Below are 27001 nucleotides of genomic sequence, written 5' to 3' on the forward strand. Positions count from 1 at the left end.
AGACCCAGGACAGCGACCAGGTTGTCAGCCCTATTAAGGAACTGATAACCCAGGAAGGTTCCTCCCTGGAGAAGGAAACATCTCTCCAAGCAAAGCAGCTGTGGAATGAAAGAAGTCGGCTGTTTATCTACCGTGAGAAGCTGTGTCGGAGGTACGTCAATCCAAAAACCCATGAAATGGTATGGCAGATAGTAGTCCCAGAGACAGACATCCAAATGGCGTTGGAGGCCTACCACGATCAGGTGGGACACTTTGGCTGGAAAAAGCTAGACACCCTGCTGAAGTGTCAATTCTACTGGGTAGGAATGCGCAGCTCCATTGAGCGGTGGTGCCGAGACTGTGGACCCTGTAGCCTCAGAAGAAAAGACTACAGCAGCCAGAAAGCACCCTTGCAACCAATCAAAACGACTCGACCCCTGGAGATCGTGGCCCTGGACCATGTCAACTTGTCACCCAGCAGGTCAGGGTATTCCTATGCCCTGACCATGGTGGATCACTACTCTAGGTTCCTGGTGGTCGCCCACGTCAAAGACCTGACGGCAGAGGCAGCAGCAAAAACGTTCCTGGCGTGTTTCTGCAGACTTCATGGATACCCTGAGCAGGTGCTGACGGACCAACTTTGAGGCTGAGTTGTTCAAAGAGTTCTGCCATCTCTACGGGTGTAAAAAGATAAGAACTACACCGTTCCACCCCCAAACCAACGGCCTCTGTGAAAAGATGAATAACATGATCATCGACCTGCTGAAGACCATACCACTTGAGGAGAGAAACCAGTGGCCAGACCTACTACCTGACCTAGTAGATCTGTACAATCACATACCAGTAAGTTCCACCAACTGCTCTCCGGCATATCTCATGCGGGCAAGGTCAGGGAAGCTGCCCATGGACCTGGAGCTTGGTGTTGTCGAGCCTGAAGCTGATATGACCACTGAGGACTGGGACACGACTAGACAGGAGCAGTACAGAAGAGTACAAGCCTGAATCGAGGATAGTCTCACTCGGGTGAGGGACAAGCAGGAAGCTCAGTATAACAGAGGTGCCCAAGCAGAACCCTTCACACCTGGTGAAGTAGTACCAAAAAGGAAAAGAAGAAACCATAAACTTGATGACCAGTGGGAGAAAGAACCCTACGCTGTGTTAAACTCCAGGTTTGATAATAGGAAGACCTGCCTAATTAGCAGAGACGGAGGAAGAACGTCCGCAACAGTATCCAGGGACCACCTGAAGTTGTGTCCAGACCTGTTGAAACCCCAAGAAGATGTGCCTCTCACCGTACCGGAGGAGCCTAAAGAAGCAGTACTCCAAACTGACTTAGGAGATTTCCCGGCAGATTGGCCCCAACTAGGAGGAGCAGTAATCAGCCCTGTAATCACCTTCTACTCACAGCAAGAAGAACCTGTAAGTGCTGCAGAAGAGCCAGCTCAAGGAGAGTCCCCGGACGAAGGATCCCCGGTAGGAGAAGAGCAAAAGGGCCCAGCCAATGGTATACTTGCCAGTCCTGTCGAGAGGTCAATGCAGCCTTGTAGCCCCTCCACACCTAGTACTGACACATTGGGAGGTAGAGCACCTACTAGTGCCTCACGCATTCCAGTACCACGCAGGTCCACGCGTAGTACTAAAGGTCAACCCCCTGTCAGGTATAATCAGTAAAATAGTTAAACTTCTGACAAGTGTAGATAGTTACCCCTGGGGTATTAAATTGTAATGTATTGTATTATATTGTGTACTTTCTTATATGTATTACTTTATATTATGTTTGCAATGAACAATTCAAGTGATATGGACACTTTGCCTAATTACTCCCTTTGTTATTCACATTAAGAACTTTATGGCTGAGGACTGTGTGCAGCCCAAGAACTTTACTTTGTAAATATTTGCACTCCCTGGAGTGCCCCTTTACGTGACCTCAGAAGAAAAACCTGTCTGGAGTGGCTCTGCCGGAGGTCCAACTCAGGATCTCCATGCCCTGCAGCCACCCCAGGGCCTACGTTGAGGGTTTGGGACAGGTCCCTCAAGCTACCAATTACTCTACCCTGTGAGATTGACATCCTTTCGGGGAACCTCACAAAAAGAGACTTAAATTCTGAGGTTTCTTATGGTTTATATGTATATATTTGTTACTTACTAATGTTATGTGTAACGTTCAAGTCAAAGTGGCTCTCAAAAAGGGAAGATTGTTATTGTTCATGTTATTGTTGTTGTTTCAAAATGTACTTCAGCCCGGGAATGCTGAGCTTTGCTAGGGGGGAATGTAGTGCCCAGCTGCCCTTGGTACCACAGATCCTAGAAGGGTGCATGAACGGATTCCTCCACAAGAGGCCCCCACAGCATACACACACCTCCACCTTCCACCTCAGACCACTAGAGGGAGCCCGTTAGGGATATAAGTAGGGAAGGTGGAGCTAGGCAGTTCAGTCTAGACCGGGAGTCTGTGGAGAGAGTTCCTGCAGTAAACGTGCCTGAGAGGAGTGAGCTGCAGTGGAGCACAGTCCAGACTCATTTGTAGCTCAGAATAGTGAGCTTAAGGTGTACCGACGCCATAAGAGCAGTGAAGCGCGGCAAGCTGCCGTTAGTGTTTGTGGCCGAGTTAGGGCCTGGAGCGTGGCCGAAGGCGAGTGGAAAGTGAGTAACATAGGGGGCAGAGGAGCTTAACCAGCTCACCCCGAAGAATTTACCGGATCTTTATGACCCAGTAAGAAGCAACCGGAATCCCTGGAGAACTACAGGTCCCAGGAACACCAAAGCGCTGATATGTACCAGAGCCAGGAGACTTAGAGGCCCCATAAGCTGGGAGCATGTACTCCAAGAGAAGGCCCTACCACAAAGTCAGCCGGTGCAGGACATAGACAAAGTTAGGCCTAGCTCCAGGCAGGTCAGAATCTTACTACGTAAAGGCAAGAAACAGGAGGCCCTACACCCGCTCCCTGGGGAGAATCCTGAAATGCACCCTTCACCCTACAGTGCTCCAGGATGTGCCTGAATTTCCACCAGTAAAAGGTACTGAAGAGAACTGTGTTTTTGCCTATCTTTCCGTAGGCCCGGCTGGGCCTCCCCATCCTGCTTCCCCCTCGCACGCTGCCCTGAGGCCAAGCTCCACCTGTGGGGAGCTATACCACCAAGCTGCCTTATCGCCGGCCTCAGCGGGCTGCCGCAGCGCTGGTGATTCTCACCAAATACCACAGGTGGCGTCACGAACTTCTACAACATTAACCACCCATTTAAAAGAGTGACCCCAGGGTACAGGCCCGGGAGCCGACCACCGCGACATCCCCAAGGCCCGGGTACCGAGTCGTCCCCATCCCCTGGGCTAGTCACACAGATACGTATTAATACGCCCTATGTCGTAAAGGGGTTAATATAGCCATGAAGCATGTTATGGATTGCTACTAGCGATGAGCGAGTATGTTCTGTTAACCCTTTCAGCGAGTATGCTCGGGCGAACACCGAATATCTTCAGCGTGCTCGAGTGTTATGTTTTAATCGTGCTGTGTGCATACTCGCTCATCACTAATTGCTACATGTTTACAAGATCAGAGCCACTGTCAGTAAATGAGTTCAGTGCATGAATGCAGCGCCAGAATCACCATCAGTGCATGAATGCAGCACCAGAAACACCATCAATACATGAATGCAGTGCCAGAAACACAGTCAGTACAGGAATGCATCACCATAACCACCTTCAGTACATGCACACATCACCAAGCTAAGTAAAGTGATCAATTGTAATGTCACGTCAGCCCTGTATACAATTGTATCACATGAACCTACAATTCTCAGTATTTCCTTAACAACGGTAAGGAGATAATGGGTGTTGTTACCAGCCATCATCAGACTGCGGACCATACAGGAATCAAAGTACTGATGAAATGTAGTCAATATTACAAATAAACATTTACATCCAGGTACCTTATAGATGGCATCTTCTGTGAATGAAGTCGTTCCCATCCCTTTTGTCTCTACGTAGTACAGACACCAAGATGAGATTTCACACCACCCAGACTTCCCTCTTCTCCATCTTCAGCAACACTTCCCAGCATGGTGCCTTTAAAAATAAAAGTATGTATTGTAAGTCAGCGCTAGTCATCATAATGGGGGTTACTCGCTGCACCGGGTCAATTAAGGCACATAAGCAATGTCCTTCCGATATTTCACAATGCAGTTTATTATTTCGTCATAAACCGCTAATCACACAGTCCATCTTAGTATACGCCCGGCATGTTTACACCTATCACCTCCGGGAGCTTCTCAAATGGCAGACCGGCATATTACACACAGCACAATTCGGGAGCCTTTCCAGCGAGAGATACGTCCACTTGACTCCCGTTATAGCCCTCGGCTAGGCAACAACATAAATGTCCATATAACGCAGCGTTTTACCTTTAGCGGGTTTTGGCTGCTACAGTCCATTTATTCCGCCACCACTGTGGCTTTGCGGCTTTCCCAGGTGGGGGTCTCTAGCCGTCGTCCCCTCATAGGCTACTGGTATGTCTTCCACACTTGACATCCAGCCTGTGCCTTTCAGGGTTCTTCACCAAGCCGGCTCTCCCTCAAAGGCCACTGACATCCACGCACAGGATCCAGGCTCGGTCTTTCAGGCTGCCAGGCTTCACTCTCGGCCTCTCTAGGCCTCTCACAAACGGTGTCCCACACACACGGAGCACAGGCCTCATGCCTCACACCGAACACACCTGTCTCAAATTACCAGGGTTTTTATATCCTGTGCACACACACATACTGACAGGACCTTGCTGATGTCACAGTCATGTGATCAGTCAGCTGTGTGTATAGGTCCTGTGTGCTGTCCCAGTCATGTGTACAGACCTTTACTGTGCATACAGGACCTGTGTGATGTCACAGTCATGTGACCAATCACCTGAGGGGGAAGGTATATGGTCAGGTAAAACACATCCTGGACCATTACCGTAAAGCCAGCAAGTCGCTGCATTACAGTATATAGTGCTCCATAAATATAAATATTTCCCATGCTGCACCCCTGAATAAATAATTGCCCCTCACTGTGCTACATGCACAAAATATCCCTCCCATACTCCATAATATCCACACATACAGCCCCTCTCTTTAATATACTCCCCACAATGCCCCTCTCCATAATGTCCCCAGACAGCCCCTCTAATATTCTCCCCTCACTGCCCCTTTCCATAATATTCCCCACATACAGTCCCTCTCCATAATATTCCTCACACACAGCCCCTCTCCATATTATCCCCTCACACTGACCCTCTGTATAATATCCCCCCACACAGCACCTCCCTATAATAGACCCCCACACTGCCCCTCCCAATAATATTTCCCCACACTGCCTCTCTCTATTATAACCCCCCACACTGCCCCTCTCCAAAATATACCCACACACTGTCCCTCTCCAAAATATCCCCCCACACTGCCCCTCTCCATAATATCCCTCCAAACTACACCTTTCCACATCTCCCCCACACTGCCCCTCTACATAAAGTCCCTTCCCACCTCAATGCCCTTTGCTATTGACTCGCCCCCTGGGCCGTGGGGTACCCGGAACCGGGCTTCAGTGTGATGATGGGAGTAGTAGTGACAACCCGATCGCGTGGCTCGAGGTGGTCAGACCAAATGTTGTGGCAGTCTATTTATAGATTTATGAATGTCCGACTATGCCACCCGTGGATTGCGGTCAGAGATAACCGCCGCTGCAAGGCAGACCGCTGAGGCTGGTGTTGGTGTGCAGCACAGGGGTAGGATAACTCCCCACGGGAAGAGTGTAGCCTCAGGGCAGTGTAATAGGATGCTGGGGGTGATGGTGCAGACGCAGCAGAAATCACACAGAGTCCAATAATGCAGTCCAGGGTCTTTTACTGCAGATATTATTACTGACCCAACAGGAGTACCGGTTAGGAATGGGCCTGGGTATCTGAGAGCATTCGGGTGAGCCCCACTGGTCAGGGTGAGTGTGAAGGCCTACCGTTCTCTCTCTGCCCTTGCTGACTATCCCCCTTTTTGTGGTGTAATAGCCCACGTCTCTGAGCTGGCCGTGTACTTCGCCTGTATGGCTTGCGACTCGGGCCTTAGGTACCTTTTGCTTCCTCGAGCTGTACTGGTCCCTCTGTGTGGCGGAGCCTCCTGGCTTCTTAGGCCAAGGGACCTGAAATCCCTCGCGGGTTGGTTCTCTGCTGCTGGGCTTGCAACCCTGACAGCCTCGGACCCCAATGTCCGGTTGTGTAGTTCTCTCAGCCAGGACCGGCTCTCGTCGCCTCTGTCCCTGGCTCGCAGCTTCTCCTCTGCCTCACGGACTCCTCGGCTACAGCTGAACTGTCCCTGCTTCTCTGGGACCAGTCTCAGTCCTGAGCTAGGTCATCCAGTTGTCTCTAACTCTGCCCCCAGTACCAGCTTTTATAGGGGCAGCCAGCTCCCCCTACTGGCCTGGGACAGGAGGTGCTGTATGCTAATTGTCCCTGACCAGGGAACCTGCCTCCTTTAATATTTGTGGCATCCAGGCCTGGGGTGACACACTATACTATGCACCATTTCACAATCCCCCTAATTGCCCCATAATGCCTCCCATTGCCCCACAATGTTCCAAATTACCCCATAATATCCCCATTGCACCATAATATCCCCTAGTGCCCCATAATATCCTCCAGTGCCTCATAATGTGCCCAAAATCATACCCCAGTGTCCCATAATGTGCCCCATAATATCCATCAGTGCCCCATAATATACTCCATAATGTGTCCCATTATATACACTCGTAGTAACACTACCATCCCCTCTCCTTGCCCCCTCATCTAAAATAACATGACATTTCAGCTCCTCTATGGAGCGCTTACTGGTGCCCAACACATCCACTTCTTCTGCGGTGCTGGCAGCGTGATGAGGTCAGCTGCATGCTGATCTCATCACGCTGCTGCGCATCGAGATTGGGGCTGACAAGTGCTCCTCTGCCTCAGTCCTGGCGATACACTGTTCGAGTGTATTGACATCTGAAAGATGCAAATACATTTGAATAGAGGAAGGAGGGAGCAGCATCTCCTGGACAGCTTCGGGGGCTGTAGCAAACTCTTTCAGTCCGTATGTTGTGCAGGCCTGGGATAGGGTCTTCCTCAAATTTTTGCCGCAAACTCAGAAACTTACAGTTGTCTAAAATGTATGTTGTAAAATAAAATCACCCTTCACTGAAATAAACAAACCTAGCCTAATCCCTGAAAAACATGCCAATACTATTATCCCTTCACCAAATTTTACAATATATACTCTATATTTTTTGGCAGGTAGCATTCAACAGGCATCTTCCAAACCAAGTTTCACTCATCAGACTACTAGACAGTGTAACATTATTCATCACTCTCTGAATAACATGTTTCCCCTGCACCGGAGTCAGAGGAGTGCCTTCTATCACTGTAGATGATAATTTCACAAAGCTCTTGACACACTTACAAGAGAGTTTGGAAGTGTATACTGAGTGCCCCAATGGTGGATAGGCATTTTTTTTAAAAATCATAATCTTCAGCACTCACATCTGACATATAAGTTTGTGTGGTCCATTACTTTAAGGCTGAGCTATTGTTTTTCCTAGATACAGTACTTCATCTTAATAAAAAGTCAAAGCATCTAGGTGAAATTCCATTTGTGGCTGACCAGAATGGGTTATGGAGATCAGACATTGTATGAACGAACTTGTGGTAAAGGTGGCATCCTATGAGAGTCCATGTTTAAAGCCACTGAATGCTTCAGTATGACCTACACTACTAGTATTGTTTAACTATTGAAATTGAATGGCTGGTTGCTTGTTTTTATGCTCCTGCAACGGGTGTGACTAAAACACCTGATTGGAAATAGATACAGTTGTGCTCAAAAGTTTACATACACCGGCAGAATTTTTCCTTTCTTGGCCTTGTTTCAGAGAATAAGAATGATAACAAAAAAACTTTTTCTCCATTCATTGTTATTGGTTGGGTGAAGCCATTTATTGTCAAACTACTGTGTTTTCTCTTTTTAAATCTTAATGACAACCAAAAACATCCAAATGACCCTGATCAAAAGTTCACATACCCTGGTGATTTTGGCCTGATGATATGCACAGAATGGTTTTGAATGGTTATTAAAGGTAACATCCTCACCTGTGACCTGTTTGCTTGCAATCAGTGTGTGTGCATAAAAGCTGAGTGAGTTTCTGGGATCCAGAGAGACTCTTGCATCTTTCATCTAGCCACTGACGTTTCTGGATTGTGAGTCATGGGGAAAGCAAAAGAATTGTCAACGGATCTACGGGAAAAGGTAGTTGAATTGTATAACACAGGAAAGGGATAGAAAAAGATATCCAAGGAATTGATAATGCCAGTCAGCAGAGTTCAAACTGTGATTAACAAATGGAAAATCAGGGGCTCTGTAAAAACCAAATCACGGTCAGGTAGACCAACTAAAATTTCGGGCACAACTGCCAGGAAAATTGTTCGGGATGCAAAGAAAAACCCACAAGTAACATCAGTTGAAATTCAGGACTCTGAAAACTAGCAGTGTGGCTGTTTCAAGATTTGCAATAAGGAGGCACTTGAAGAAAAATAGGCTGCATGGTCGAGTCGCCAGAAGAAAGCCATTACTGCGCAAATGCCACAAAGTATCTTGCCTACAATACGCCAAACAGCACCACAGAGACAAGCCTCAAAACTTCTGGAGCAAGGTAATTTGGAATGATGAGACCAAAATTTTCTTTTTTGGCTCAACCATAAACATTACATTTGGAGAGAGGTCAACAAGACCTATGTTGAAAGGAACACCATTCCTACTGTAAAGTACGGAGGTGGATCGCTGATGTTTTGGGGATGTGTGAGCTACAAAGGCATAGGAAACTTGGTAAAAGTTGAAGGAAAGATGAATGCAGCACGTTATCAGAAAATACTGGAGGCAAATTTGCACTCATCAGCCCGGAAGCTGCGCATAAGACATACTTGGACATTCCAACATTACAACGATCCAAAACACAAGGCCAAGTCGACTTGTCATTGGCTACAGCAGAACAAAGTGAAGGTTCTAGAGTGGCCATCTTAGTCTCCTGACCTCAATATCATTGAGCCACTCTGGGGAGATCTCAAGCGTGCAGTTCATGCTAGACAGCCCAGGAATTTACAGGAACTGGAGGCTTTTTGCCAAGAAGAATGGGCAGCTTTACCATCTGAAAAATTAAAGAACCTCATCCACAACTACCACAAAAGACTTCTAGCTGTCATTGATGTCAGAGGGTGCAATACACGGTATTAAGAACTGGGGTATGTGAACTTTTGATCAGGCTCATTTGGATGTTTTTGGTTGTGATTAAGATTTGAAAAGAGAAAACACAGTAGTTTGACAATAAATTGCTTCACCCAACCATTAACCATGAGTGGAGAAAAAGTTTTTTTGTTATCATTCATATTCTCTGAAACAAGGCCAAGAAAGGAAAAATTCTGCCGGTGTATGTAAACTTTTGAGCACAACTTTAGATAGTTAGATATCAAAAATGAGAATGGTTCATTTGAACCGAAGCATCGCCACATGGGCTGAATAAAGTCCACTTGTTTTGGTAACTATTGGAGTGCTGCTTACTTTTTTACTGATAGGACAGATACATAGATAGATACTCGTAGATAAATCCCAGGACACCGACTGTGCATCTGCTATAATTGTCCTGCAAAAAAATGGCAGAAAAGCAAAAGTAAAGCAATAATAAAGATCCTTTATTCACCTGTTTCCAGTGCTGGGCAACGTTTTATAACCGGGATCCACCTGGAACCTTTTTCAACCAGTGGTGCACAGACAAGTTTAAATAGTGTGAAAATTACATTACATTAACAAATCTCATGCATATACACTGCATACATAAAGAGCAATATCCTTATAAATTTTATCACAAAAATGTATTGGAAAGTTCATTGTGTCAAAACTGTGCAATAATATATGCGTTATTTCAGTCTTATGTAAGATGCCTAAGAGTTTCTTAGTAAACCACAGGTGAAATAGATCTATAATTTAATTTAGGGAGTTGACCCCAACATAAGAGGTATTATGATACACTTACTATGAATAATTTTTACTTTCATAAGACTTTTTGCTCATGCCCAGAAGCTTGTCATACTGTAATTTGTCTGACTGCTACATCCACACTAGAACATATGTGTAATTGTAAGGGCTACACGCATTGCCCCTGACTTTGTCTTCCAGCATCCAAGATGGCGGTTCCTGAAGGAAACATGTTGGCACACTGGTGCCTGCTGAGATTATGAACAATATGGCACTGAAGATATGCTAGTACTCAATAGTTTCACTGATATACAGTAGTTCCCCTTCAATGGACGTCTTCAAACAGAGGCTGGACAGACATCTGTCTGAGATGATCTAGTGAATCCTGCTTTGAGCAGGGGGTTGGACCAGATGACCCAGGAGGTCCCTTCCAACTCTACCATTCTATGATTCTATGATTCTATGAGTGTGTTCAGAACTCCAAGGACGACGCTTTTACATTAATTTGGATTGGCTCCTGATGGGGCAAACTCCTTAATGTAATGGGATATTGGTCAATGAAGGATATTTTTTGACTCACTGCAATTATAGAGTGCTGTTGTTTTTGATAGATAAGATAAAGAGATATCTCAAAATACCAGGCAATTGTACTATCATGGGTAACACTATAATCTGTATGTTGTTTCATCAACTGTCCTTTAAAATTGCAGGTCCTACATGTTTAGAAGCTTGCAATGGTTCATGTTGGGGTTCTGGTCCAGAGAGCTGTCAAATACGTAAGTAGACTGTTTATTTCAATTATTACCTAGGAAGTGTCACTGAACAGTGGATATGTTTTTGAATAGCACTTGTTTATACTTCACCATTGGATGATTTGGCTGTTTGTATATTGAGTGGTAATATTAAGGAATTTAGTGTGAATATCCTGTGAATATATATGAAATATTTGTTCTGTTCATATACATTTTATTGCATGATCTCATATGTATTTTAATGTATATAAAATGATTTTTGTTGAATGGTTATGTTGTATCTGTTGTGGTATCTAGAATATAACGGCAGAAGCGTGACTCTGTCCGAAGCCTCGATAGACTGCGCATGCGTGACGCGCAGTCTGGCTCCAGACAGAAGACCGCATCCAGCCGTTACAGGTAAGACAGCCACTGCTATGGGGCTCGGGCCCGTGGCCGGAGGGGGCCCGTGAGGGCCCCAAGCAGCGTGGGAACGAGGAGGATAGGTGAGTAGGAGGTTGCGGTGGCAGAGGGGCGGGTTGCGGCAGTGGAGGAGCGGAGCACACTACCACTTGTGCCCGCTGCTAAAAGGAAATTAATATTCCCTCTGAGGCCACTCCCATGGGCGTGGAGAAGACGGAATATTCATTCTCTTTAGTAGCGGCCACGGAGGAGCGCTGAGCCCCGGCTCCTGCTGTCAGTGGCCGCCGCTAAAGTGAAAGCATATTCACGCTTCTCCACGCCCATAGTCCCGGCATGGAGAAGCGTGAATGTGCCGGCAGCTGCTGCTACAGACAGGACACAGCACTGGAGCAGAGGTGAGGAAGGAAGGTGAGCATAAGTGTTTATTGTTTTATGTGTGCAGTGATTGGGGGGATGAGGAAGCCAAACATACCAGGAATGGGGGATTGAGGAAGCCACACATACCAGGGATGGGGGATTGAGGAGGCCACACATACCAGGAATGGGGGATTGAGGAAGCCACACATACCAGGAATGGGGGATTGAGGAGGCCACACATACAAGGGATGGGGGATTGAGGAGGCCACACATACCAGGATTTGGGGATTGAGGAGGCCACACATACCAGGAATGGGGGATTGAGGAGGCCACACATACCAGGGATGGGGAATTGTGGAGGCCACACTTACCAGGAATGGGGGTTTGAGGAGGCAACACATACCAGGGATGGGGGATTGAGGAGGCCACACATACCAGGAATGGGGGATTGTGGAGGCCACACATACCAGGAATGGGGGATTGAGGAGGCAACACATACCAGGAATGGGGGATTGAGGAGGCCACACATACCAGGGATGGGGGATTGAGGAGGCCACACATACCAGGAATGGGGGATTGTGGAGGACACACATACCAGGAATGGGGGATTGTGGAGGCAACACATACCAGGAATGGGGGATTGTGGAGGCAACACATACCAGGAATGGGGATTGAGGAGGCCACACATACCCGGGATGGGGGATTGAGGAGGCCACACATACCAGGGATGGGGGATTGAGGAGGCCACACATACCAGGGATTAAGGGATTGAGGGGGCCACACATACCAGGGATGGGGGATTGAGGAGGCCGCACATACCAGGGATGGGGGATTGAGGAGGCCACACATACCAGGGATGGGGGATTGAGGAGGCCACACATACCAGGGATTAGGGGATTGAGGGGGCCACACATACCAGGGATGGGGGATTGAGGAGGCCACACATACCAGGGATGGGGGATTGTGGAGGCCACACATATCAGGGATTAGGGGATTGAGGAGGCCACACATACCAGGATACTTGGATTGAGGAGGCCACACATACCAGGAATGGGGGATTGTGGAGGCCACACATACCAGGAATGGGGGATTGAGGAGGCAACACATACCAGGAATGGGGGATTGAGGAGGCCACACATACCAGGGATGGGGGATTGAGGAGGCCACACATACCAGGAATGGGGGATTGTGGAGGCCACACATACCAGGAATGGGGGATTGAGGAGGCAACACATACCAGGAATGGGGGATTGAGGACGCCACACATACAAGGGATGGGGGATTGAGGAGGCCACACAAACCAGGAATGGGGGATGAGGAAGCCACACATACCAGGGATTAGGGGATTTAGGGGGCCACACATACCAGGAATGGGGGATTGAGGAGGCAACACATACCAGGGGTTAGGGGATTGAGGAGGCTACACATACCAGGGATGGGGGATTGAGGAGGCCACACATACCAGGGATGGGGGATTGAGGAGGCCACACATACCAGGGATTAGGGGATTGAGGGGGCCACACATAACAGGAATGGGGGATTGAGGAGGCCACACATACCAGGGATGGGGGATTGTGGAGGCCACACATACCAGGGATTAGGGGATTGAGGAGGCCACACATACCAGGATACTTGGATTGAGGAGGCCACACATACCAGGAATGGGGGATTGAGGAGGCCACACATACCAGGAATGGGGGATTGAGGAGGCCACACATACCAGGATTGAGGGGTGAGGGGTGCCACGCATACCAGGATTGGGGGTGAGGGGTGCCACGCATACCGGGATTGGGAGTGAGGGATAGGGTGCCATGCATACCAGGATGAGGGATACCATACACACCAGGATAGGGTTGAGGGGAGCCACGCATACCGGAAATGGGGATGAGGGGAGCCACGCATACCGGAAATGGGGATGAGGGGAGCCACGCATACCGGAAATGGGGATGAGGGGAGCCACGCATACCGGAAATGGGGATGAGGGGAGCCACGCATACCAGAAATGCGGATGAGGGCAGCCACGCATACCGGAAATGGGGATGAGGGGAGCCACGCATGCCGGAAATGGGCATGAGGGGAGCCACGCATACCGGAAATGGGGATGAGGGGAGCCACGCATACCGGAAATGGGGATGAGGGGAGCCACGCATACCGGAAATGGGGATGAGGGGAGCCACGTATACCGGAAATGGGGATGAGGGGAGCCACACATACCGGAAATGGGAATGAGGGGAGCCACGCATACCAGAAATGGGGATGAGGGGAGCCACGCATACCGGAAATGGGGATGAGGGGAGCGACAGCATACCGGAAATGGGGATGAGGGGAGCCACGCATACCAAAAATGGGGATGAGGGGAGCCACGCATACTGTAAATGGGGATGAGGGGAGCCACGCATACCGGAAATGGGGATGAGGGGTGCCACGCATACCGGAAACAGGGATGAGGGGAGCCACGCATACCGGAAATGGGGATGAGGGGAGCCACGCATACCGGAATTGGAGATGAGGGGAGCCACGCATACCGGAAATGGGGATGAGGGGAGCCACGCATACCGGGATCGGGGATGAGGGGAGCCACGCATTCCGGGATCGGGGAAGAGGGGAGCCACGCATACCGGGATCGGGGATGAGGGGAGCCACGCATACCGGGAACGAGGATGAGGGGAGCCACGCATACCGGAATTGGATGGTGGGGACAGGATGGGGGCAGCACATACCAGCATGGGAGACCATATTCCAATAAAAATGCTTCCACATGGTTCTCTGCACACCCAGAGTTCTCAGCTTTCCTAGCTGACCCATTCAGTCTCCATTCAGAGAAAGACCCCAACACATCTCTCTGTCAGCTACAGCTCACATTTTGGCTGGTCACTCACCAGCAGCACACTCAACTCTGCTCCATCCAGCAGACTGCCACACCTAGTGAATACAGGCTCTGGTTCTTAATCAAAGTAAGTCAGGTACATCTAATCAAGACCTAATAAACAAATACCCATTGCATTTTAGTGGTTAGCACATCAACATAAAAATATGTGTGTGTTACCACCGAAAAACCACTCCATAGAGTATCAAGAGATAAACAAGAGAGGAAAGAGCTTTGTGGTTATATTAAAAATATATAAATCTTTATTAAGTACATATAGTAAGATCAATACATTATAATAAATAAGCAATGGATATGTGCAATCAAATCTGGGGGTGTGGATATTTGTAATGCACGTCTGGGAAGAAAAAGCTGGCGGGTAGAAATATGGAACAAAGATAGAGTATCACAGAATTCAATACAATAATTGCTGGTTTCAGACACGGTGTCAGTCTTAAATAGTACAGAGCCAGTGACATATGCGTTAGAAATATATAGTCCATATAGATATAAGCGCCAGCTTTCTTACCCAGCTATAGAGCGAATGACGCACAGGAGGGTTGGTACACGAGCACCTTGCTTCCCAATGCGCATTTCGCGTGGACTGTAAAGAGCTTTCTCAAGGGAAGATATATTTTTGTGATGACAGGACCTTTTAAGACCAGGTGACTGGATAATAGCCAATAACACTGTTTGAATGGTGCATGCGTACGGCACAGACCGTCCCACGTCACCGCACGCCCGGCCGTCATGATCATGGATGAGCAGGGATGCTGTGTGTGTACGATTATATAGACGCCAGGCCGCAGGCGAAGAGACTGCGACTGCGCCGAGGGCACGTGCATAACAGGTTCAATAAAGATCAGTATGAAAGGTCAGAGTACACTATAGACTGACAGAGATGTGAAGATCGTAAAGAGAGGGGACATATATGGAATAGTGTTGAGCGAACATGCTCAACACTGCTCGGTACTCGCCTGAGCATCATGCTACTCGGGATGTTCGGCGAGCACCGAGCCTTTCCGGGTTACTCGGGCGGGAGCTCGGGTCTCCGCCCTGCATGTTTGGCGCTCTTTACAGAGCTAGTGAACGTGCAGGGATTGCCAGCTAGTCACTGTAATGCCGCAGCCATGTTGGTTGTGGGCATTACATTGATTGGCTGGCCTCACAGCGTCACCTCGAGTATTTAAAACCGGGCGCCGCCATCTTGGACACAGACGGCTGGGATCAGACAGTGTAGGGACAGCGCTGCTGATTTAGGGAGAGATATATACTGCAAAATACTTAGTGTAGGGTCTGTAAAGGCTGCCAGATCAAACAAACAGTCCTTCTCAGAACTAATATCCATCCCAGATATCAGGCAGGCAGGCTGTATAGGAGACGCAGTGGTTATACCAGCAAATGCTGCATTACAGTCCTGTGTGCTCCTGTTGCTGAAATTAGCTCCAGGTCTCGGGGGCCAGGAAAAATCCTTTTTTTTTCATCTAAATCCTCTTTTTTTTTTTTTTCTCCTTCACACTGTACAAATACCCATCTTATTAACCTTTTGGTGTGTCCCCCCCCCAAAAAAAAAAAAAAGTGTGTCTGTGACAGTTCAGACACAAATATATATTTTTAAAAGAGTCTGGTGTAGGCCAGAGAAATAGAGGTGTGGTTTTGCAGTTCCACGGTTCAAACCTCTGTATTATCCACTTTTAGGCCATTTTTACCTAAAAAAAAAACAGTTTGAGTGTGACGCTCACTGTTCAGCCGCAAATATATCTATTTAAAAAAGTCTGGTATACACCAGTAAATTATAACTGTGGTTTTGCCGTTCCACAGTAAAAAATCTCTATTATCCAGCTTTTGGTATTTTTTCCGTAAAGAAAAACAGTAATAGTGTCTACTGATTGTTCAGACACCAATATATCTGTTTAAAAGAGCCTGGTATACACCAGTAAATTACAACTGTGTTTTGCCGTTCCACGGTGAAAAATCTCTATTATCCTGCTTTTGGCATTTTTTGGCATAAAGAAAAACAGTAATAGTGTCTCCTGATTGTTCAGACACAAATATATCTGTTGAAAATAACCTGGTGTAGGCCCGAGAAATAGAACTGTGTTTTGCAGTTCCACGGGTCAAATCTCTGTATTATCCTGCTTTTGGCATTTTTTGCCGTAAAGAAAAACAGTAATAGTGTCTCCTGATTGTTCAGACACCAATATATCTGTTTAAAATAGTCTCGTGTAGGCCCGAGAAATAGAACTGTAGTTTTGCAGTTCCACGGGTCAAATCTCTGTATTATCCTGCTTTTTGGATTTTTTGCTGTAAAGAAAAACAGTAATAGTGTCTCCTGACTGATCAGACACAAATATATCTGTTGAAAATAGTCTGGTGTAGGCCAGAGAAATAGAAGTGTGGTTTTGCAGTTCCATGGTTCAAACCTCTGTATTATCCACTTTTGGGCCATTTTTACCTAAAAAAAAAATAGTTTGAGTGTGTCGCTCACTGTTCAGCCGCAAATATATCTATTTAAAATGGTATACCCCAGTAAACAATAACTGTGGTTTTGCCATTCCACGGTAAAAAATCTCTATTATTCAGCTTTTGGTATTTTTTCCGTAAAGAAAAACAGTAATAGTTTCTCCCTGATTGTTCAGATTGTTTAAAAGAGTCGGGTGTAGGCCAGAGAAATAGAACTTTGGTTTTCCTCTTCCACGGTTCTAATCTACTTTTTATTACCCTTTTTCCATTGACAGTGCGAGTGTAAGCTATTTTACTTCCTTTACAATGGGCAAGGCGCGTGGCAAGGGACGTGTAACTGGACGTTCTGGTGATGGTGCGTGCAGAGGACGGGGCCGTGACCAAGGTGAAAATGTGCCACAACCAAAAGCCACATCTTCTCGCTCCCACTTCTTGACCAAATTACTAGGGAAGCACAGAACAACACCAGTATTGAGAACTGATCAGTGTGAACAGGTTATTAATTGGATAGCAGATAATACTTCCAGTTACCTGGGCACCACCACCTCCGGTCTGTCTTCCACACAGTCAAATCTTAGTAGCCGTGAGTCTTGACCGCATACTCCTCCTCACCCTGATGCTTCTTCCTCCCACCATGCCGAGTGTCGTCAGACAGCAACTGATCCCACACTTGGACACTCTGAAGAGCTGTTCACTGGTCCATTTCCAGATTTGTGCCCCTCGCCTGCTCTGCTTGAAGTGGTGGAAGAGGAGATCCCATGTAGCGATGCCCAAATATTTGAACAGCCACAGACACAGGAAGTCGACCCTGGCAATTTGTCACAAGAGGTGGACGATGACGAGACACAATTGCCAGGAAGTGAGGAGGAGGATCGTGGTGCGCAAGTGGAAGAGGAGGAGGTGGTGGATGATCTAGTAACTGACCCAACGTGGCAGGAGGACATGCAGAGTGAGGCCAGCAGCACACAGGGTGAGGGAGGCAGAGTACCCCAACAGGTAGGAAGAAGCAGTGTGGTGGCTGCACACAGAAGGCAGGCAACAGTTCCCTGTAACACCAACACGAGGGACGTTGCCAGTAAAACCTGTAGGTCTTCCAGAGTCTTGAATATTTTTAAAGACTCTGCCGATAACCCCAAAAAAGGCCATTTGTACCATCTGCCATACCAGCATCAGCAGGGGTGACAAAACTACCAGCCTGACCACCACCAGCATGATCAGGCACATAGTAGCAAAGCACCCGACTTTGTGGGGTGAACCCCAGGGTCCACGACCAGTGTCAGCGGGTGTCACCACTGCTTCTTCCACGTGCAATAGAACCCCCTGTTGTGTGTGCAAGGCAATCCCCTGTCCATACTGCATGATAAGATGCCCCCTCCTCTCAGTCTTCACTTGTTATGGCAGTTTCTCAAGAAACAGCATCTACGTCCATGTCCACGTCCCACTGCAGCGTTCAATTGCCCATATCCCAGACCTTTGAACGAAAGTGGAAATTCGCAGCCAACGCCCCATAGGCCACAGTCCTAAATTCGCTCATTTCACGACTGCTTGCGTTGGAAATGCTACCTTTTAGGCTGATGGAGACGGAATCCTTTCGCAACCTTATGGCGGTGGCCGTCCCTTGGTACTCGGTACCCAGACGACACTATTTTGCCCGGTGTTCCATCCCCGCACTACTCAAGCATGTGTCCAAAAACATCTGCCATGCCCTCAACACCACAGTTACTGGGAGAGTCCACCTGACAACGGACACGTGGACAAGTGCTTGTGGCCTGGGACGGTACATCTCCCTGACGGCACACTGGGTAAACATAGTGGAAGGCGGGACCCAGACGGACCTTGGGACGGAACACATCCTCCCCACACCGAGGATTGCGGGCACTATGTCAGTCAGAGTTGCCCCCACAGTGTACAGCTCATGCGCATCATCCTCCTCCTCCTCCTCATGTTCAGCCTCCATCTCAAATATCACCACATCAGTTACAAGCTGGAAGCACTGCAGTACTGCCTCCGCCAAGCGGCAACAGGCTGTGCTGAAACTCATAAGCTTAGGTGATAAACCTCACACTGCTTGTGAGTTGTGGACAGCTGTGAAAGAGCAGGTAGATCTGTGACTGAGACCGCTGAACCTACATCAAGGCATGGTCGTGTGTGGCAATAGCCGTAACCTGGTGGCGGCTCTGAGGCGAGGCGAGATCACACATGTACCATGCCTGGCTCATGTGCTTAACCTCGTAGTTCAGCAGTTTCTTAAATCGTACCCCGAGTTGCCAGATCTGCTCGTCAAAGTACGCCGCCTGTCAGCTCATTTTCGCAAGTTGACTACAGTTCCGCCGCCCTTGCTGTGTTGCAGCAGCGTTTGCAGCTTCCGTCACACCGTCTGGTGTGTGATGTCCCCACACGTTGGAACTCTACCCTCCACATGTTGCAAAGGATTTGTGAGCAGAAGAGAGCAGTTGTGTAGTACCAGCTGCAACAAGGCCATCGATATTCAGGTCAGACTCCACACATAAGACCTCAGGAGTGGACCTGGATGTCTGACATATGTACCATCTTGACAAACTTTGAGGAGTCCACCAAGATGGTGAGTGGCGATGACTCCATCATTAACGTCAGCATTCCACTTGTCTGTCTTTTGCAACGCTCTCTGCAGAGAATTAAAGAGGAGGCATTGCAGCCAGAGTATGATGAGATGGATCAAGAAGCCATAGCGGTCGATTACACACAGGAGGAAGAACAGAAGGAGGAAGAACAGGAGCTTGTATCATGCGCTGTAGACTGTAGTACCTGTACAACTGTCATACCGTTGGTTCAGCGTAGGTGGCCTGAGGACAGGGGGGAAGAGGAGGAGGAGAGCATGGTCAGTCGTCATCTTGGTGAGGACACGGAAGTCTTGCCTGTTACCAGTCTGGCACGCATGGCTAACTTTATGTTACGCTGCCTTAACCGTGACCCTCGCGTTGTCAAAATGTTGGGTGACAGTCATTACTGGTTGGTGACACTTTTAGAACCCCCCTACAAGGAGAACTGTCAGGGATTGTTGCTGCGTCACTATGTGGTCGCTGGTGAGCTGTCAAACAGGCAGGCTCACCAACGATCAGGGGAGCAGCGACATCGTGGAAAGAATCTTTCCACGATGTCCTGCTCCTGGTTTCAAGTCTGCTGAAGCAGGAGCAGACTGGTAGCTATGGTAAACATCGGGTTACTAGGGGCACACGCGCTCCTAGTAACCCGTTGTTTATCATGGTTACCACCCTGCTACAGTGAGCGGGTGGTTACCGCTCACTTTAGCAGGCTCGTAACCATGATAAACAACGGGTTACTAGGTGCGTGTGTGCCCCTAGTAACCCAATGTTTACCATAGTTACCAGCCTGATCGCTGCTCCCGCTGGTCACACACAGCGATGTTTGCTGACCAGCGGGAGAGCAACGACCAAAAAATGGTCCAGGACACTTTGCAGCGATCAGCGACCTCACAGCAGGGGCCTGATCGTTGCAAAGTGTCACACATAGCGACATCGCTGGTGAGGTCGCTGTTGCGTCACCAAAACCGTGACACAGCAGCGATCTCGCTATGTGAGATGGGGGCTTTAGACTGCATGTTTACACACAGCATTGCTCAATGCTCTTAGGCTTCCATGGTTCTAGGCAGTGTGAGTCCTGTTTACACAGGACAATGCACTGCCAAGAACAATGATCTTTTATGCTGCACAAAGGATCATTTCACCAGATGAACGACCTTTTTGCTCAATCACAGGTGATCGGCAGCTTGTTTACTTGCCAAGATAATTGTAAAGCATTTTTACCAAGACTTGTTCACAATTATCTTGCAGCGTAAATGAACTTTAAGAAAGTCTCCACCATCATATAAAGAGGGATGAAGCAAAGAAAAAATGTATACTGCACTATATTCTTTTTTTGAATGTTGGAGGTTTGCATCCGGAAATTACCTTACATTATTTACCATCAGATAATTGAGAATTTCTATTCATAATAAAAGTTACCTGTAAACATTTTGTTCTGTGTGGCCAAAAGTCAAAATTTTCTTATTTCTTTCAGTCACAAAGCTCATTTGTGCTCAGCAGTGTCCTGGACGGTGCAGGGGACCGGAGGCTAGTGATTGCTGTCACAGTCAGTGCGCAGCTGGCTGTACGGGTCCTAAAGAAACAGACTGCCTGGTAATACACACAGCTTGTAGTAGGTTGCTTCAATGCCTTGTCGGTATAGATATGGATGAAATATTATACACACTATATTTGCCTCTTTCTAGTTATGTAAATATGTTTAGCATACACATGTCAAAGGGGCTTTCCAAAGCCAAAAATGACTGTCCAGCATTTTCCAAACTCATAAATTGTAATTTGTATGGATGAGCAGTGATTGGTGGAGGGGATGTGGAAGGTGGCGGTGGGGGCGGATAGAAGTGATGCTTTAGCAGAAGGTAACATTGTCAAGTAACATGGATATGTCCATTAGCTACTGTATCCAGGTTGTGTTTTCTACTTTATGACTTCCCAGCAGATTAAACGGAACCTGCCTCCAGATGAATAAACCGCCTGGCTGCACATTTGGAGCCGGATATTTTTTTTTCTCTGAAATGCTCCGGTGTTACAGAGGAAGTATACTTTACAAATCCATCCGGAGACCATAGCTGGAGTGCAGCTCTGACCAGTGCTAATGCATGTGATTGACATGTATAGGGAGAGATCGGTCAATCACCTAGAGCAACACAGGGAAGAGCCAACCAGGGAGGAGTCAGACTAGTCTCATGTTTGGTTATGGTCCCCGGCTGGACCTTTAAAGTATATTTTCTCTGAAATGCCAGATTTTTTCAGAGAAAAATATACCTGGTTACAATAATGCAGCCAGGCTCTTATTCATACTGGTTTGAACAGCATGAATCAAGTGAGAGATTCATATTAATCTTCAGATTTTGATGGAGATGCAGTATTGTTCATTTTCAGGTAGTGGTTTCTCTTGATGGTGTTCATTCTTTGGTCTCACTTTGAGTTCACTACTCTGTGGCTTAACACTTAGTATAATTTTCAAAATTGTATCGCTCACGTATCATTGCTTTTTTTAAGGCATGCCTCAAATTTCGTGATGGTAACACATGCCTGGAAAGCTGCTCTTCGACGAATACTTATAACTTAAGGAAAAATCTAGTAGAAGCTGGCACCAAAAAGTATAGTTGTGGTTTCACATGTGTGAAAAAGTGTCCATGTAAGTAAATGTTTCTCCTTTTATGCACGAATATGTATTCTTTAGGCCTTAGGGTGCATTCACACACCCTTGTAAAAGTCTGTGTGCTGCCTGATTTTTTATCGGACAGAACACAGACCCACAGAATGCATTCTATTCTGATCCTCAATATAGGACCAAAATAGGACGTGCTATGAGTTTCACCAATCTCATTCTCAGATCTGTCATTTTCATGGATGTGTGAATGGATCTGTGAGACTCTGTGGGTCCGAGATCTGTCCGATAAAAAAATTCAGTTTTTCACACAATACGGTTTTGGTTAGTATTTTGCATCAATATTCTTAAACCAAACTGTGTAATTTCCCACCAAAGATTGGGAGATTTGCACTATATACTTGGGCTTGGAAAATAAGTAAAAAATAATGTTATCAAACTGCATTGTACCATGATCTCATGTTTGTGCAGGACCTTTTACTGTTGAAGGACTTGCAGAGATATGAACACATAACCGTACTGTGCAGGTCCTCAAGGCATTTTCCGTAGGTGCAAAGCTCCACAGAGAAGAGAGTGGAGAAGTTCTGTCAAAGAGTCTGGAGTCCTAACTTAGGCGCATGTAATTATTTTGGGGTCTGATCTGGTTTTATTAAAGGAGTTTTCCCACAAAGAAAACTCCATTTTAATCAATAGATCTTGGAATAATAATAACTTCCACAATTGGATGTGTTTAAATAAAATGTTCCTGTGCTGAGATAATCTTATAAATGTGCCCCTGCCGTGTCCTGTGTAATGGCTGTGTCTGACCGTACAGGAACATGGTCTGATCATACCACAGCTCCTGGGCAGGGGAGGAAGCAAAAGAGTATACAGACATTACAGCAGAGGATCACAGCTGATTCTTTTTATGAAGTAAAACATTTCACTGCCTGTTTTTAAACAATGTATTACTTCAAAGAAAAAATCAGCTGCAATCCCCTGCTGTAATGTATCTTTATACTCTTTTCCTTCCTCCCCTGCCCAGGAGATGTAGTATGATCAGACCATGTTCTGCACACGATACAACACAGTCATTACACAGCCATTACACAGGAGAACATTTATAAGATTATCTCAGCACAGGAACATTTTATTTAAACACATCCAATTGTGGAACTTATTATTTTTCCAAGATCTATTGATTAAAATGAACTTTTATTCGTGGGTAAACCCCTTTAAGTTAGTCTGGTCTGGGTATTTAGGGGGTATTATGTGTCCACATTTATTTGAGAGCCTAGTCTGGAGTCTATTTGCTAATAGGTTTAAATAAATAATAAGTTTATTATGGGCTATGTATTTATTTAGGTTTAGTCTCGGGTCAGTTTTTGTTTAGGCAGTTTGTATTTATTTCTGTCTGTATATTTTTGGTGGTATATGTTTATCAGGGGTCTCTAGATATTCTAGGGTCTAGTTTAATGTATGTATTAATTTTGGGGGCTATATTTGTGATCTGCATTTAGGGTTATTTTAGACCATTGCCTGTTCCCTAGGTTTTTAAGTATTTTGGGCCCCCCTCCAGCAGTTCATCTTTCATCCCACGACAGGTTTTTTTTTATGAAAAAAAGAAAAAAGCATTTGTCAGTTGATCAGTGTCCATCACTGTCCAATTCACAGGCAGACTTTTGGGAATCAGAGCTTGTGCCATTTTTATGCTTTCAGTATTCGCAACGACACTGATACCCAGTAGAAATAAAGTCTGATCACCTCTTTTCTCATATTGTATTATTATTATTCAGTGACGGACTGGGGTGCCAAGGGCCCACCAGTAACATTGACTTTGGGGAGGTCCCCACTTTTCACCTGCATGCAAATATTTCACTACCCTTGTTCACAAATTAACCTATATCTCCATATAATAACAAACTTGGTAGTTTGGATAACAAATGATGAGAAGCTGCTTTTTCTGTACTGTCCATACAGTGAGATTGGGGGCCCATATTTGCACAGGGGCCCACCAGGGGATTCCCCTGTTCCCCTATTGGCCAGTCCGAGCTTGTTATTATTCCTTTCTCTTTCTATTTTGAAATCCTGACTTACAATTCTATTTGTTGGCTGCCATTAGCTCTTTTTAAAAATGTTTAAAGCGCACCTGTCAGCAGGATTGTGCTCAGTAAACTACATACACTGTCAGGTGGGCAACATTACACTGATTAATATACCTTGGTTGATGAAATCTGTTCCGTGGTTCTTGTGTAATCTTTACTTTCAGTTTGGAGATGATATGCTCGTGCTCCAGTGGGGGGCTCTCTATCTGGTGCTCTGCTTATATATTCATCTCCATGCTCCTATTACAGCTCACTGTGTGTTCACTGACCTGCCTCCTATTTTACATAATGCATCTAGTAGTGCGGAGCTAGGTAAAATAGGAGGCAGATCAGTGAATGATCAGTGAGCGGTCATAAGAGCATACAGATGAATATTAAGCAGAGCACCAGATCGAGCGCCCCCCACTGGCCGCCCTGAAGTACGAGCATATCATTATCTCCAGACTGAAAGTAAAGATTACACAAGTACCACAGGATGGTTTTAATCAACCAAGGTATCATTTTAATCAGTGTAATGTCGCCCACCTGACAGTGTATGGGGTTTTCTCCTGTAGTCTGCAAAGACATACTATAGGCAGGAAGCAGAGATCCTGCTTTCTGATATTATTTGAATCCTAAATAGTAGAGTAAATTGCCCTTAGAATTGTACACTTCATACTGCGTTCTTTACTTTCATTGATGTATTGTGATTCATTAAACAAATGCTTTCTTTTTTATTTTTTTTAGATAAATATGTTGTATCAGATTCCGGATCTTGTACACATCCCTGTGATTTGAATACTTTTGAAATAGGAGAAAACAATGTTTATAATTGTAAAAATTATGAAGAACCATGTGAAAAAGGTAACTTACCCTTGCCACCTATAGTAAAACTAGTATTTAAAAAATATATTTTATTCAGAGTTGGTAAGGATTGATTTGAACGTCCCATCCCATTGGCCACGACAGTGGTCTGTGGCACCTGGAATTGGATGGGAATACCACCTCTTACCTGATGGCATCCACAGCTCTTCCTTTGATTCGCCAGCCTGGTGCTAGTTCACATGGGCGACACATCAGGGAATTGTTGATTATCCTACCCAGGCTGTTTATTACATGGGAGAGTAACAATAGCCTGAAAAAGTGTCCTTACTACTAGAGATGGGTGAACCTCTAAAGGTTCAGTTCGGTTCGGATTGGCAAACTCATCCGAACCCCATTGAATTCAATGGGAGGCAAAACCAAACACATAGAGAATACCTTCAGGGGGGCCTAAAAGCTGCCAAAACAGCTCAAATTAAGGGCAAACACCAGGAAAAGTGGCATCAATTGACCCAAAGTTCAAATAGTGTATTTGCTCAGCCTGGATGCATGGGATAGGGCCTGGGACAGGGCTTGGACCAGCATTTCTAGCTTAAACATTTATCAGTAACAGGTGGATGAGTGACAGATGTAGGCCTGGTGCTCTGAGAGCCCTGCAAAATTCAGGCAACACACATGAAGGAGACCCAATTTTTAGTCCAAACATTTCCAAAAATTTGGAGCGGACACCAGGAAAAGTGGCATCAATTTACCCACTGGGTTCATGCATGAGGTATCAGGGTCTGGACCAGCATTTACAGCTTTGAATTTAAGTTCAAATTAAGAGGTGGGTGAGGGATCAGTCTAGGCTTGCTGTGCTGGGAGCCCTGATACCTCATGCAACAGCTCAAACGGCTTTTCTACTCAGCCACACTCAGGTGGCACAAATATCAGCTTCGAAGACTATGATTGTTAGAAAAATTTAAGGATAGTAACACCGGTAGTTGACTGAAAGTAAGTGCAGGCCTGCTGGTCTGGGAGCCCGACTGTTACCGGCAACACACATGAAGGGGACCCAACTTGGAGTCCAAACATTTCCAAATATTAGGGGCAGACACCACTAAAGTGACATCAATTTCCCCAGAGTAGAAATAGTATAATCGGGCTCTGACACCCCCACCTTCCACTACAGGCAGCGCACCAGATGGAGACCCAACTAGGAGTCTCCACATTTCAAAAAATGTTGAAAACATCAGCAGCAGTAGCAACAGCAGGCACAGAAGCCACGGCAAAGGTGTCACAGACTGCAATAACGCGAGATCAATGCAACACACTAAAAACAACACCATTGCCTAGTCTGTTCAGTCTGCGTCTGGAGTGAAAAAGTCCTTTGAGATCCATGACTTGTTCATCTTGATGAAAGTTAGGCGGTCTACACTTTCTGGGGACAGCCGGATGCGCCTATTCGTCAGGGCACCAACAGCAGGGCTGAAGACACGTCCTGAGAGAACGCTGGCTGCTGGGCATGACAAAACCTCCAAGGCGTGACAGGCGAGCTCAGGCCACTCTTCCATTTTTGAAGACCAAAATGAAAAAGGGTCCAAACCTCCCCTGATGGCATTGATATTGAGCTCGATACTCTTGCACCACCCTCTCCAGACGTTCACTTTGTGTCAGATTTGTACTCTGTTCTGCTGGTGCACGGGCTGGTCTAAAAATGTGTGAAACAACTCACAGAAATTGATTCTGCCACTTACACTGCTGCTGCTAATGTTTTTGTGTTGATGACTCGACATCCCCAGGGTTTGAAGTCTAGATCTGTGATGCACACTGTGTGCCTCACTGCTATCTTGAGGAAAACCACTCTTAAGATGGTCTACAAATTTGCTTCAATACTCCAGTATGCGCACGTCCCTTTCCAGGGGGGCAGCATCTGGCAAAATTTAGTCTTGTACCGAGGATGTAACAGAATGGCAACTCAGTAGACAGCACTATTTCTAATCCTAACAATACGAGCATAATGTTGCAGATAGTGCAGCAAGAAGGCACTCATTTGTCGGGCACTTCCATGAGACCCAAGTCCATGGTGTGTTGATAACACTCAAGCTTGTTTCCTCTGT

General features: G+C 46.6%; 1 protein-coding gene across 1 annotated transcript in view; it reads left to right on the forward strand.

The window, feature by feature from the left end:
• The window catches only part of LOC141265291 (epidermal growth factor receptor-like), a 164200-nt gene that overhangs the window by 40720 nt on the left and 96479 nt on the right, over positions 1–27001 (forward strand). Inside the window, exons 5-8 of the mRNA XM_073678190.1 lie at positions 10695–10760; positions 20881–20999; positions 21906–22044; positions 24828–24944. Coding sequence (XP_073534291.1) covers positions 10695–10760; positions 20881–20999; positions 21906–22044; positions 24828–24944 — 441 coding nt within the window. The remainder of the gene's footprint in view (positions 1–10694; positions 10761–20880; positions 21000–21905; positions 22045–24827; positions 24945–27001) is intronic.

The sequence above is a fragment of the Phyllobates terribilis genome, unplaced genomic scaffold, assembly GCF_046119375.1.
Source record: "Phyllobates terribilis strain yellow unplaced genomic scaffold, ASM4611937v1 Scaffold_4__5_contigs__length_816908805, whole genome shotgun sequence".
NCBI classification, from domain to species: Eukaryota; Metazoa; Chordata; class Amphibia; order Anura; family Dendrobatidae; genus Phyllobates; species Phyllobates terribilis.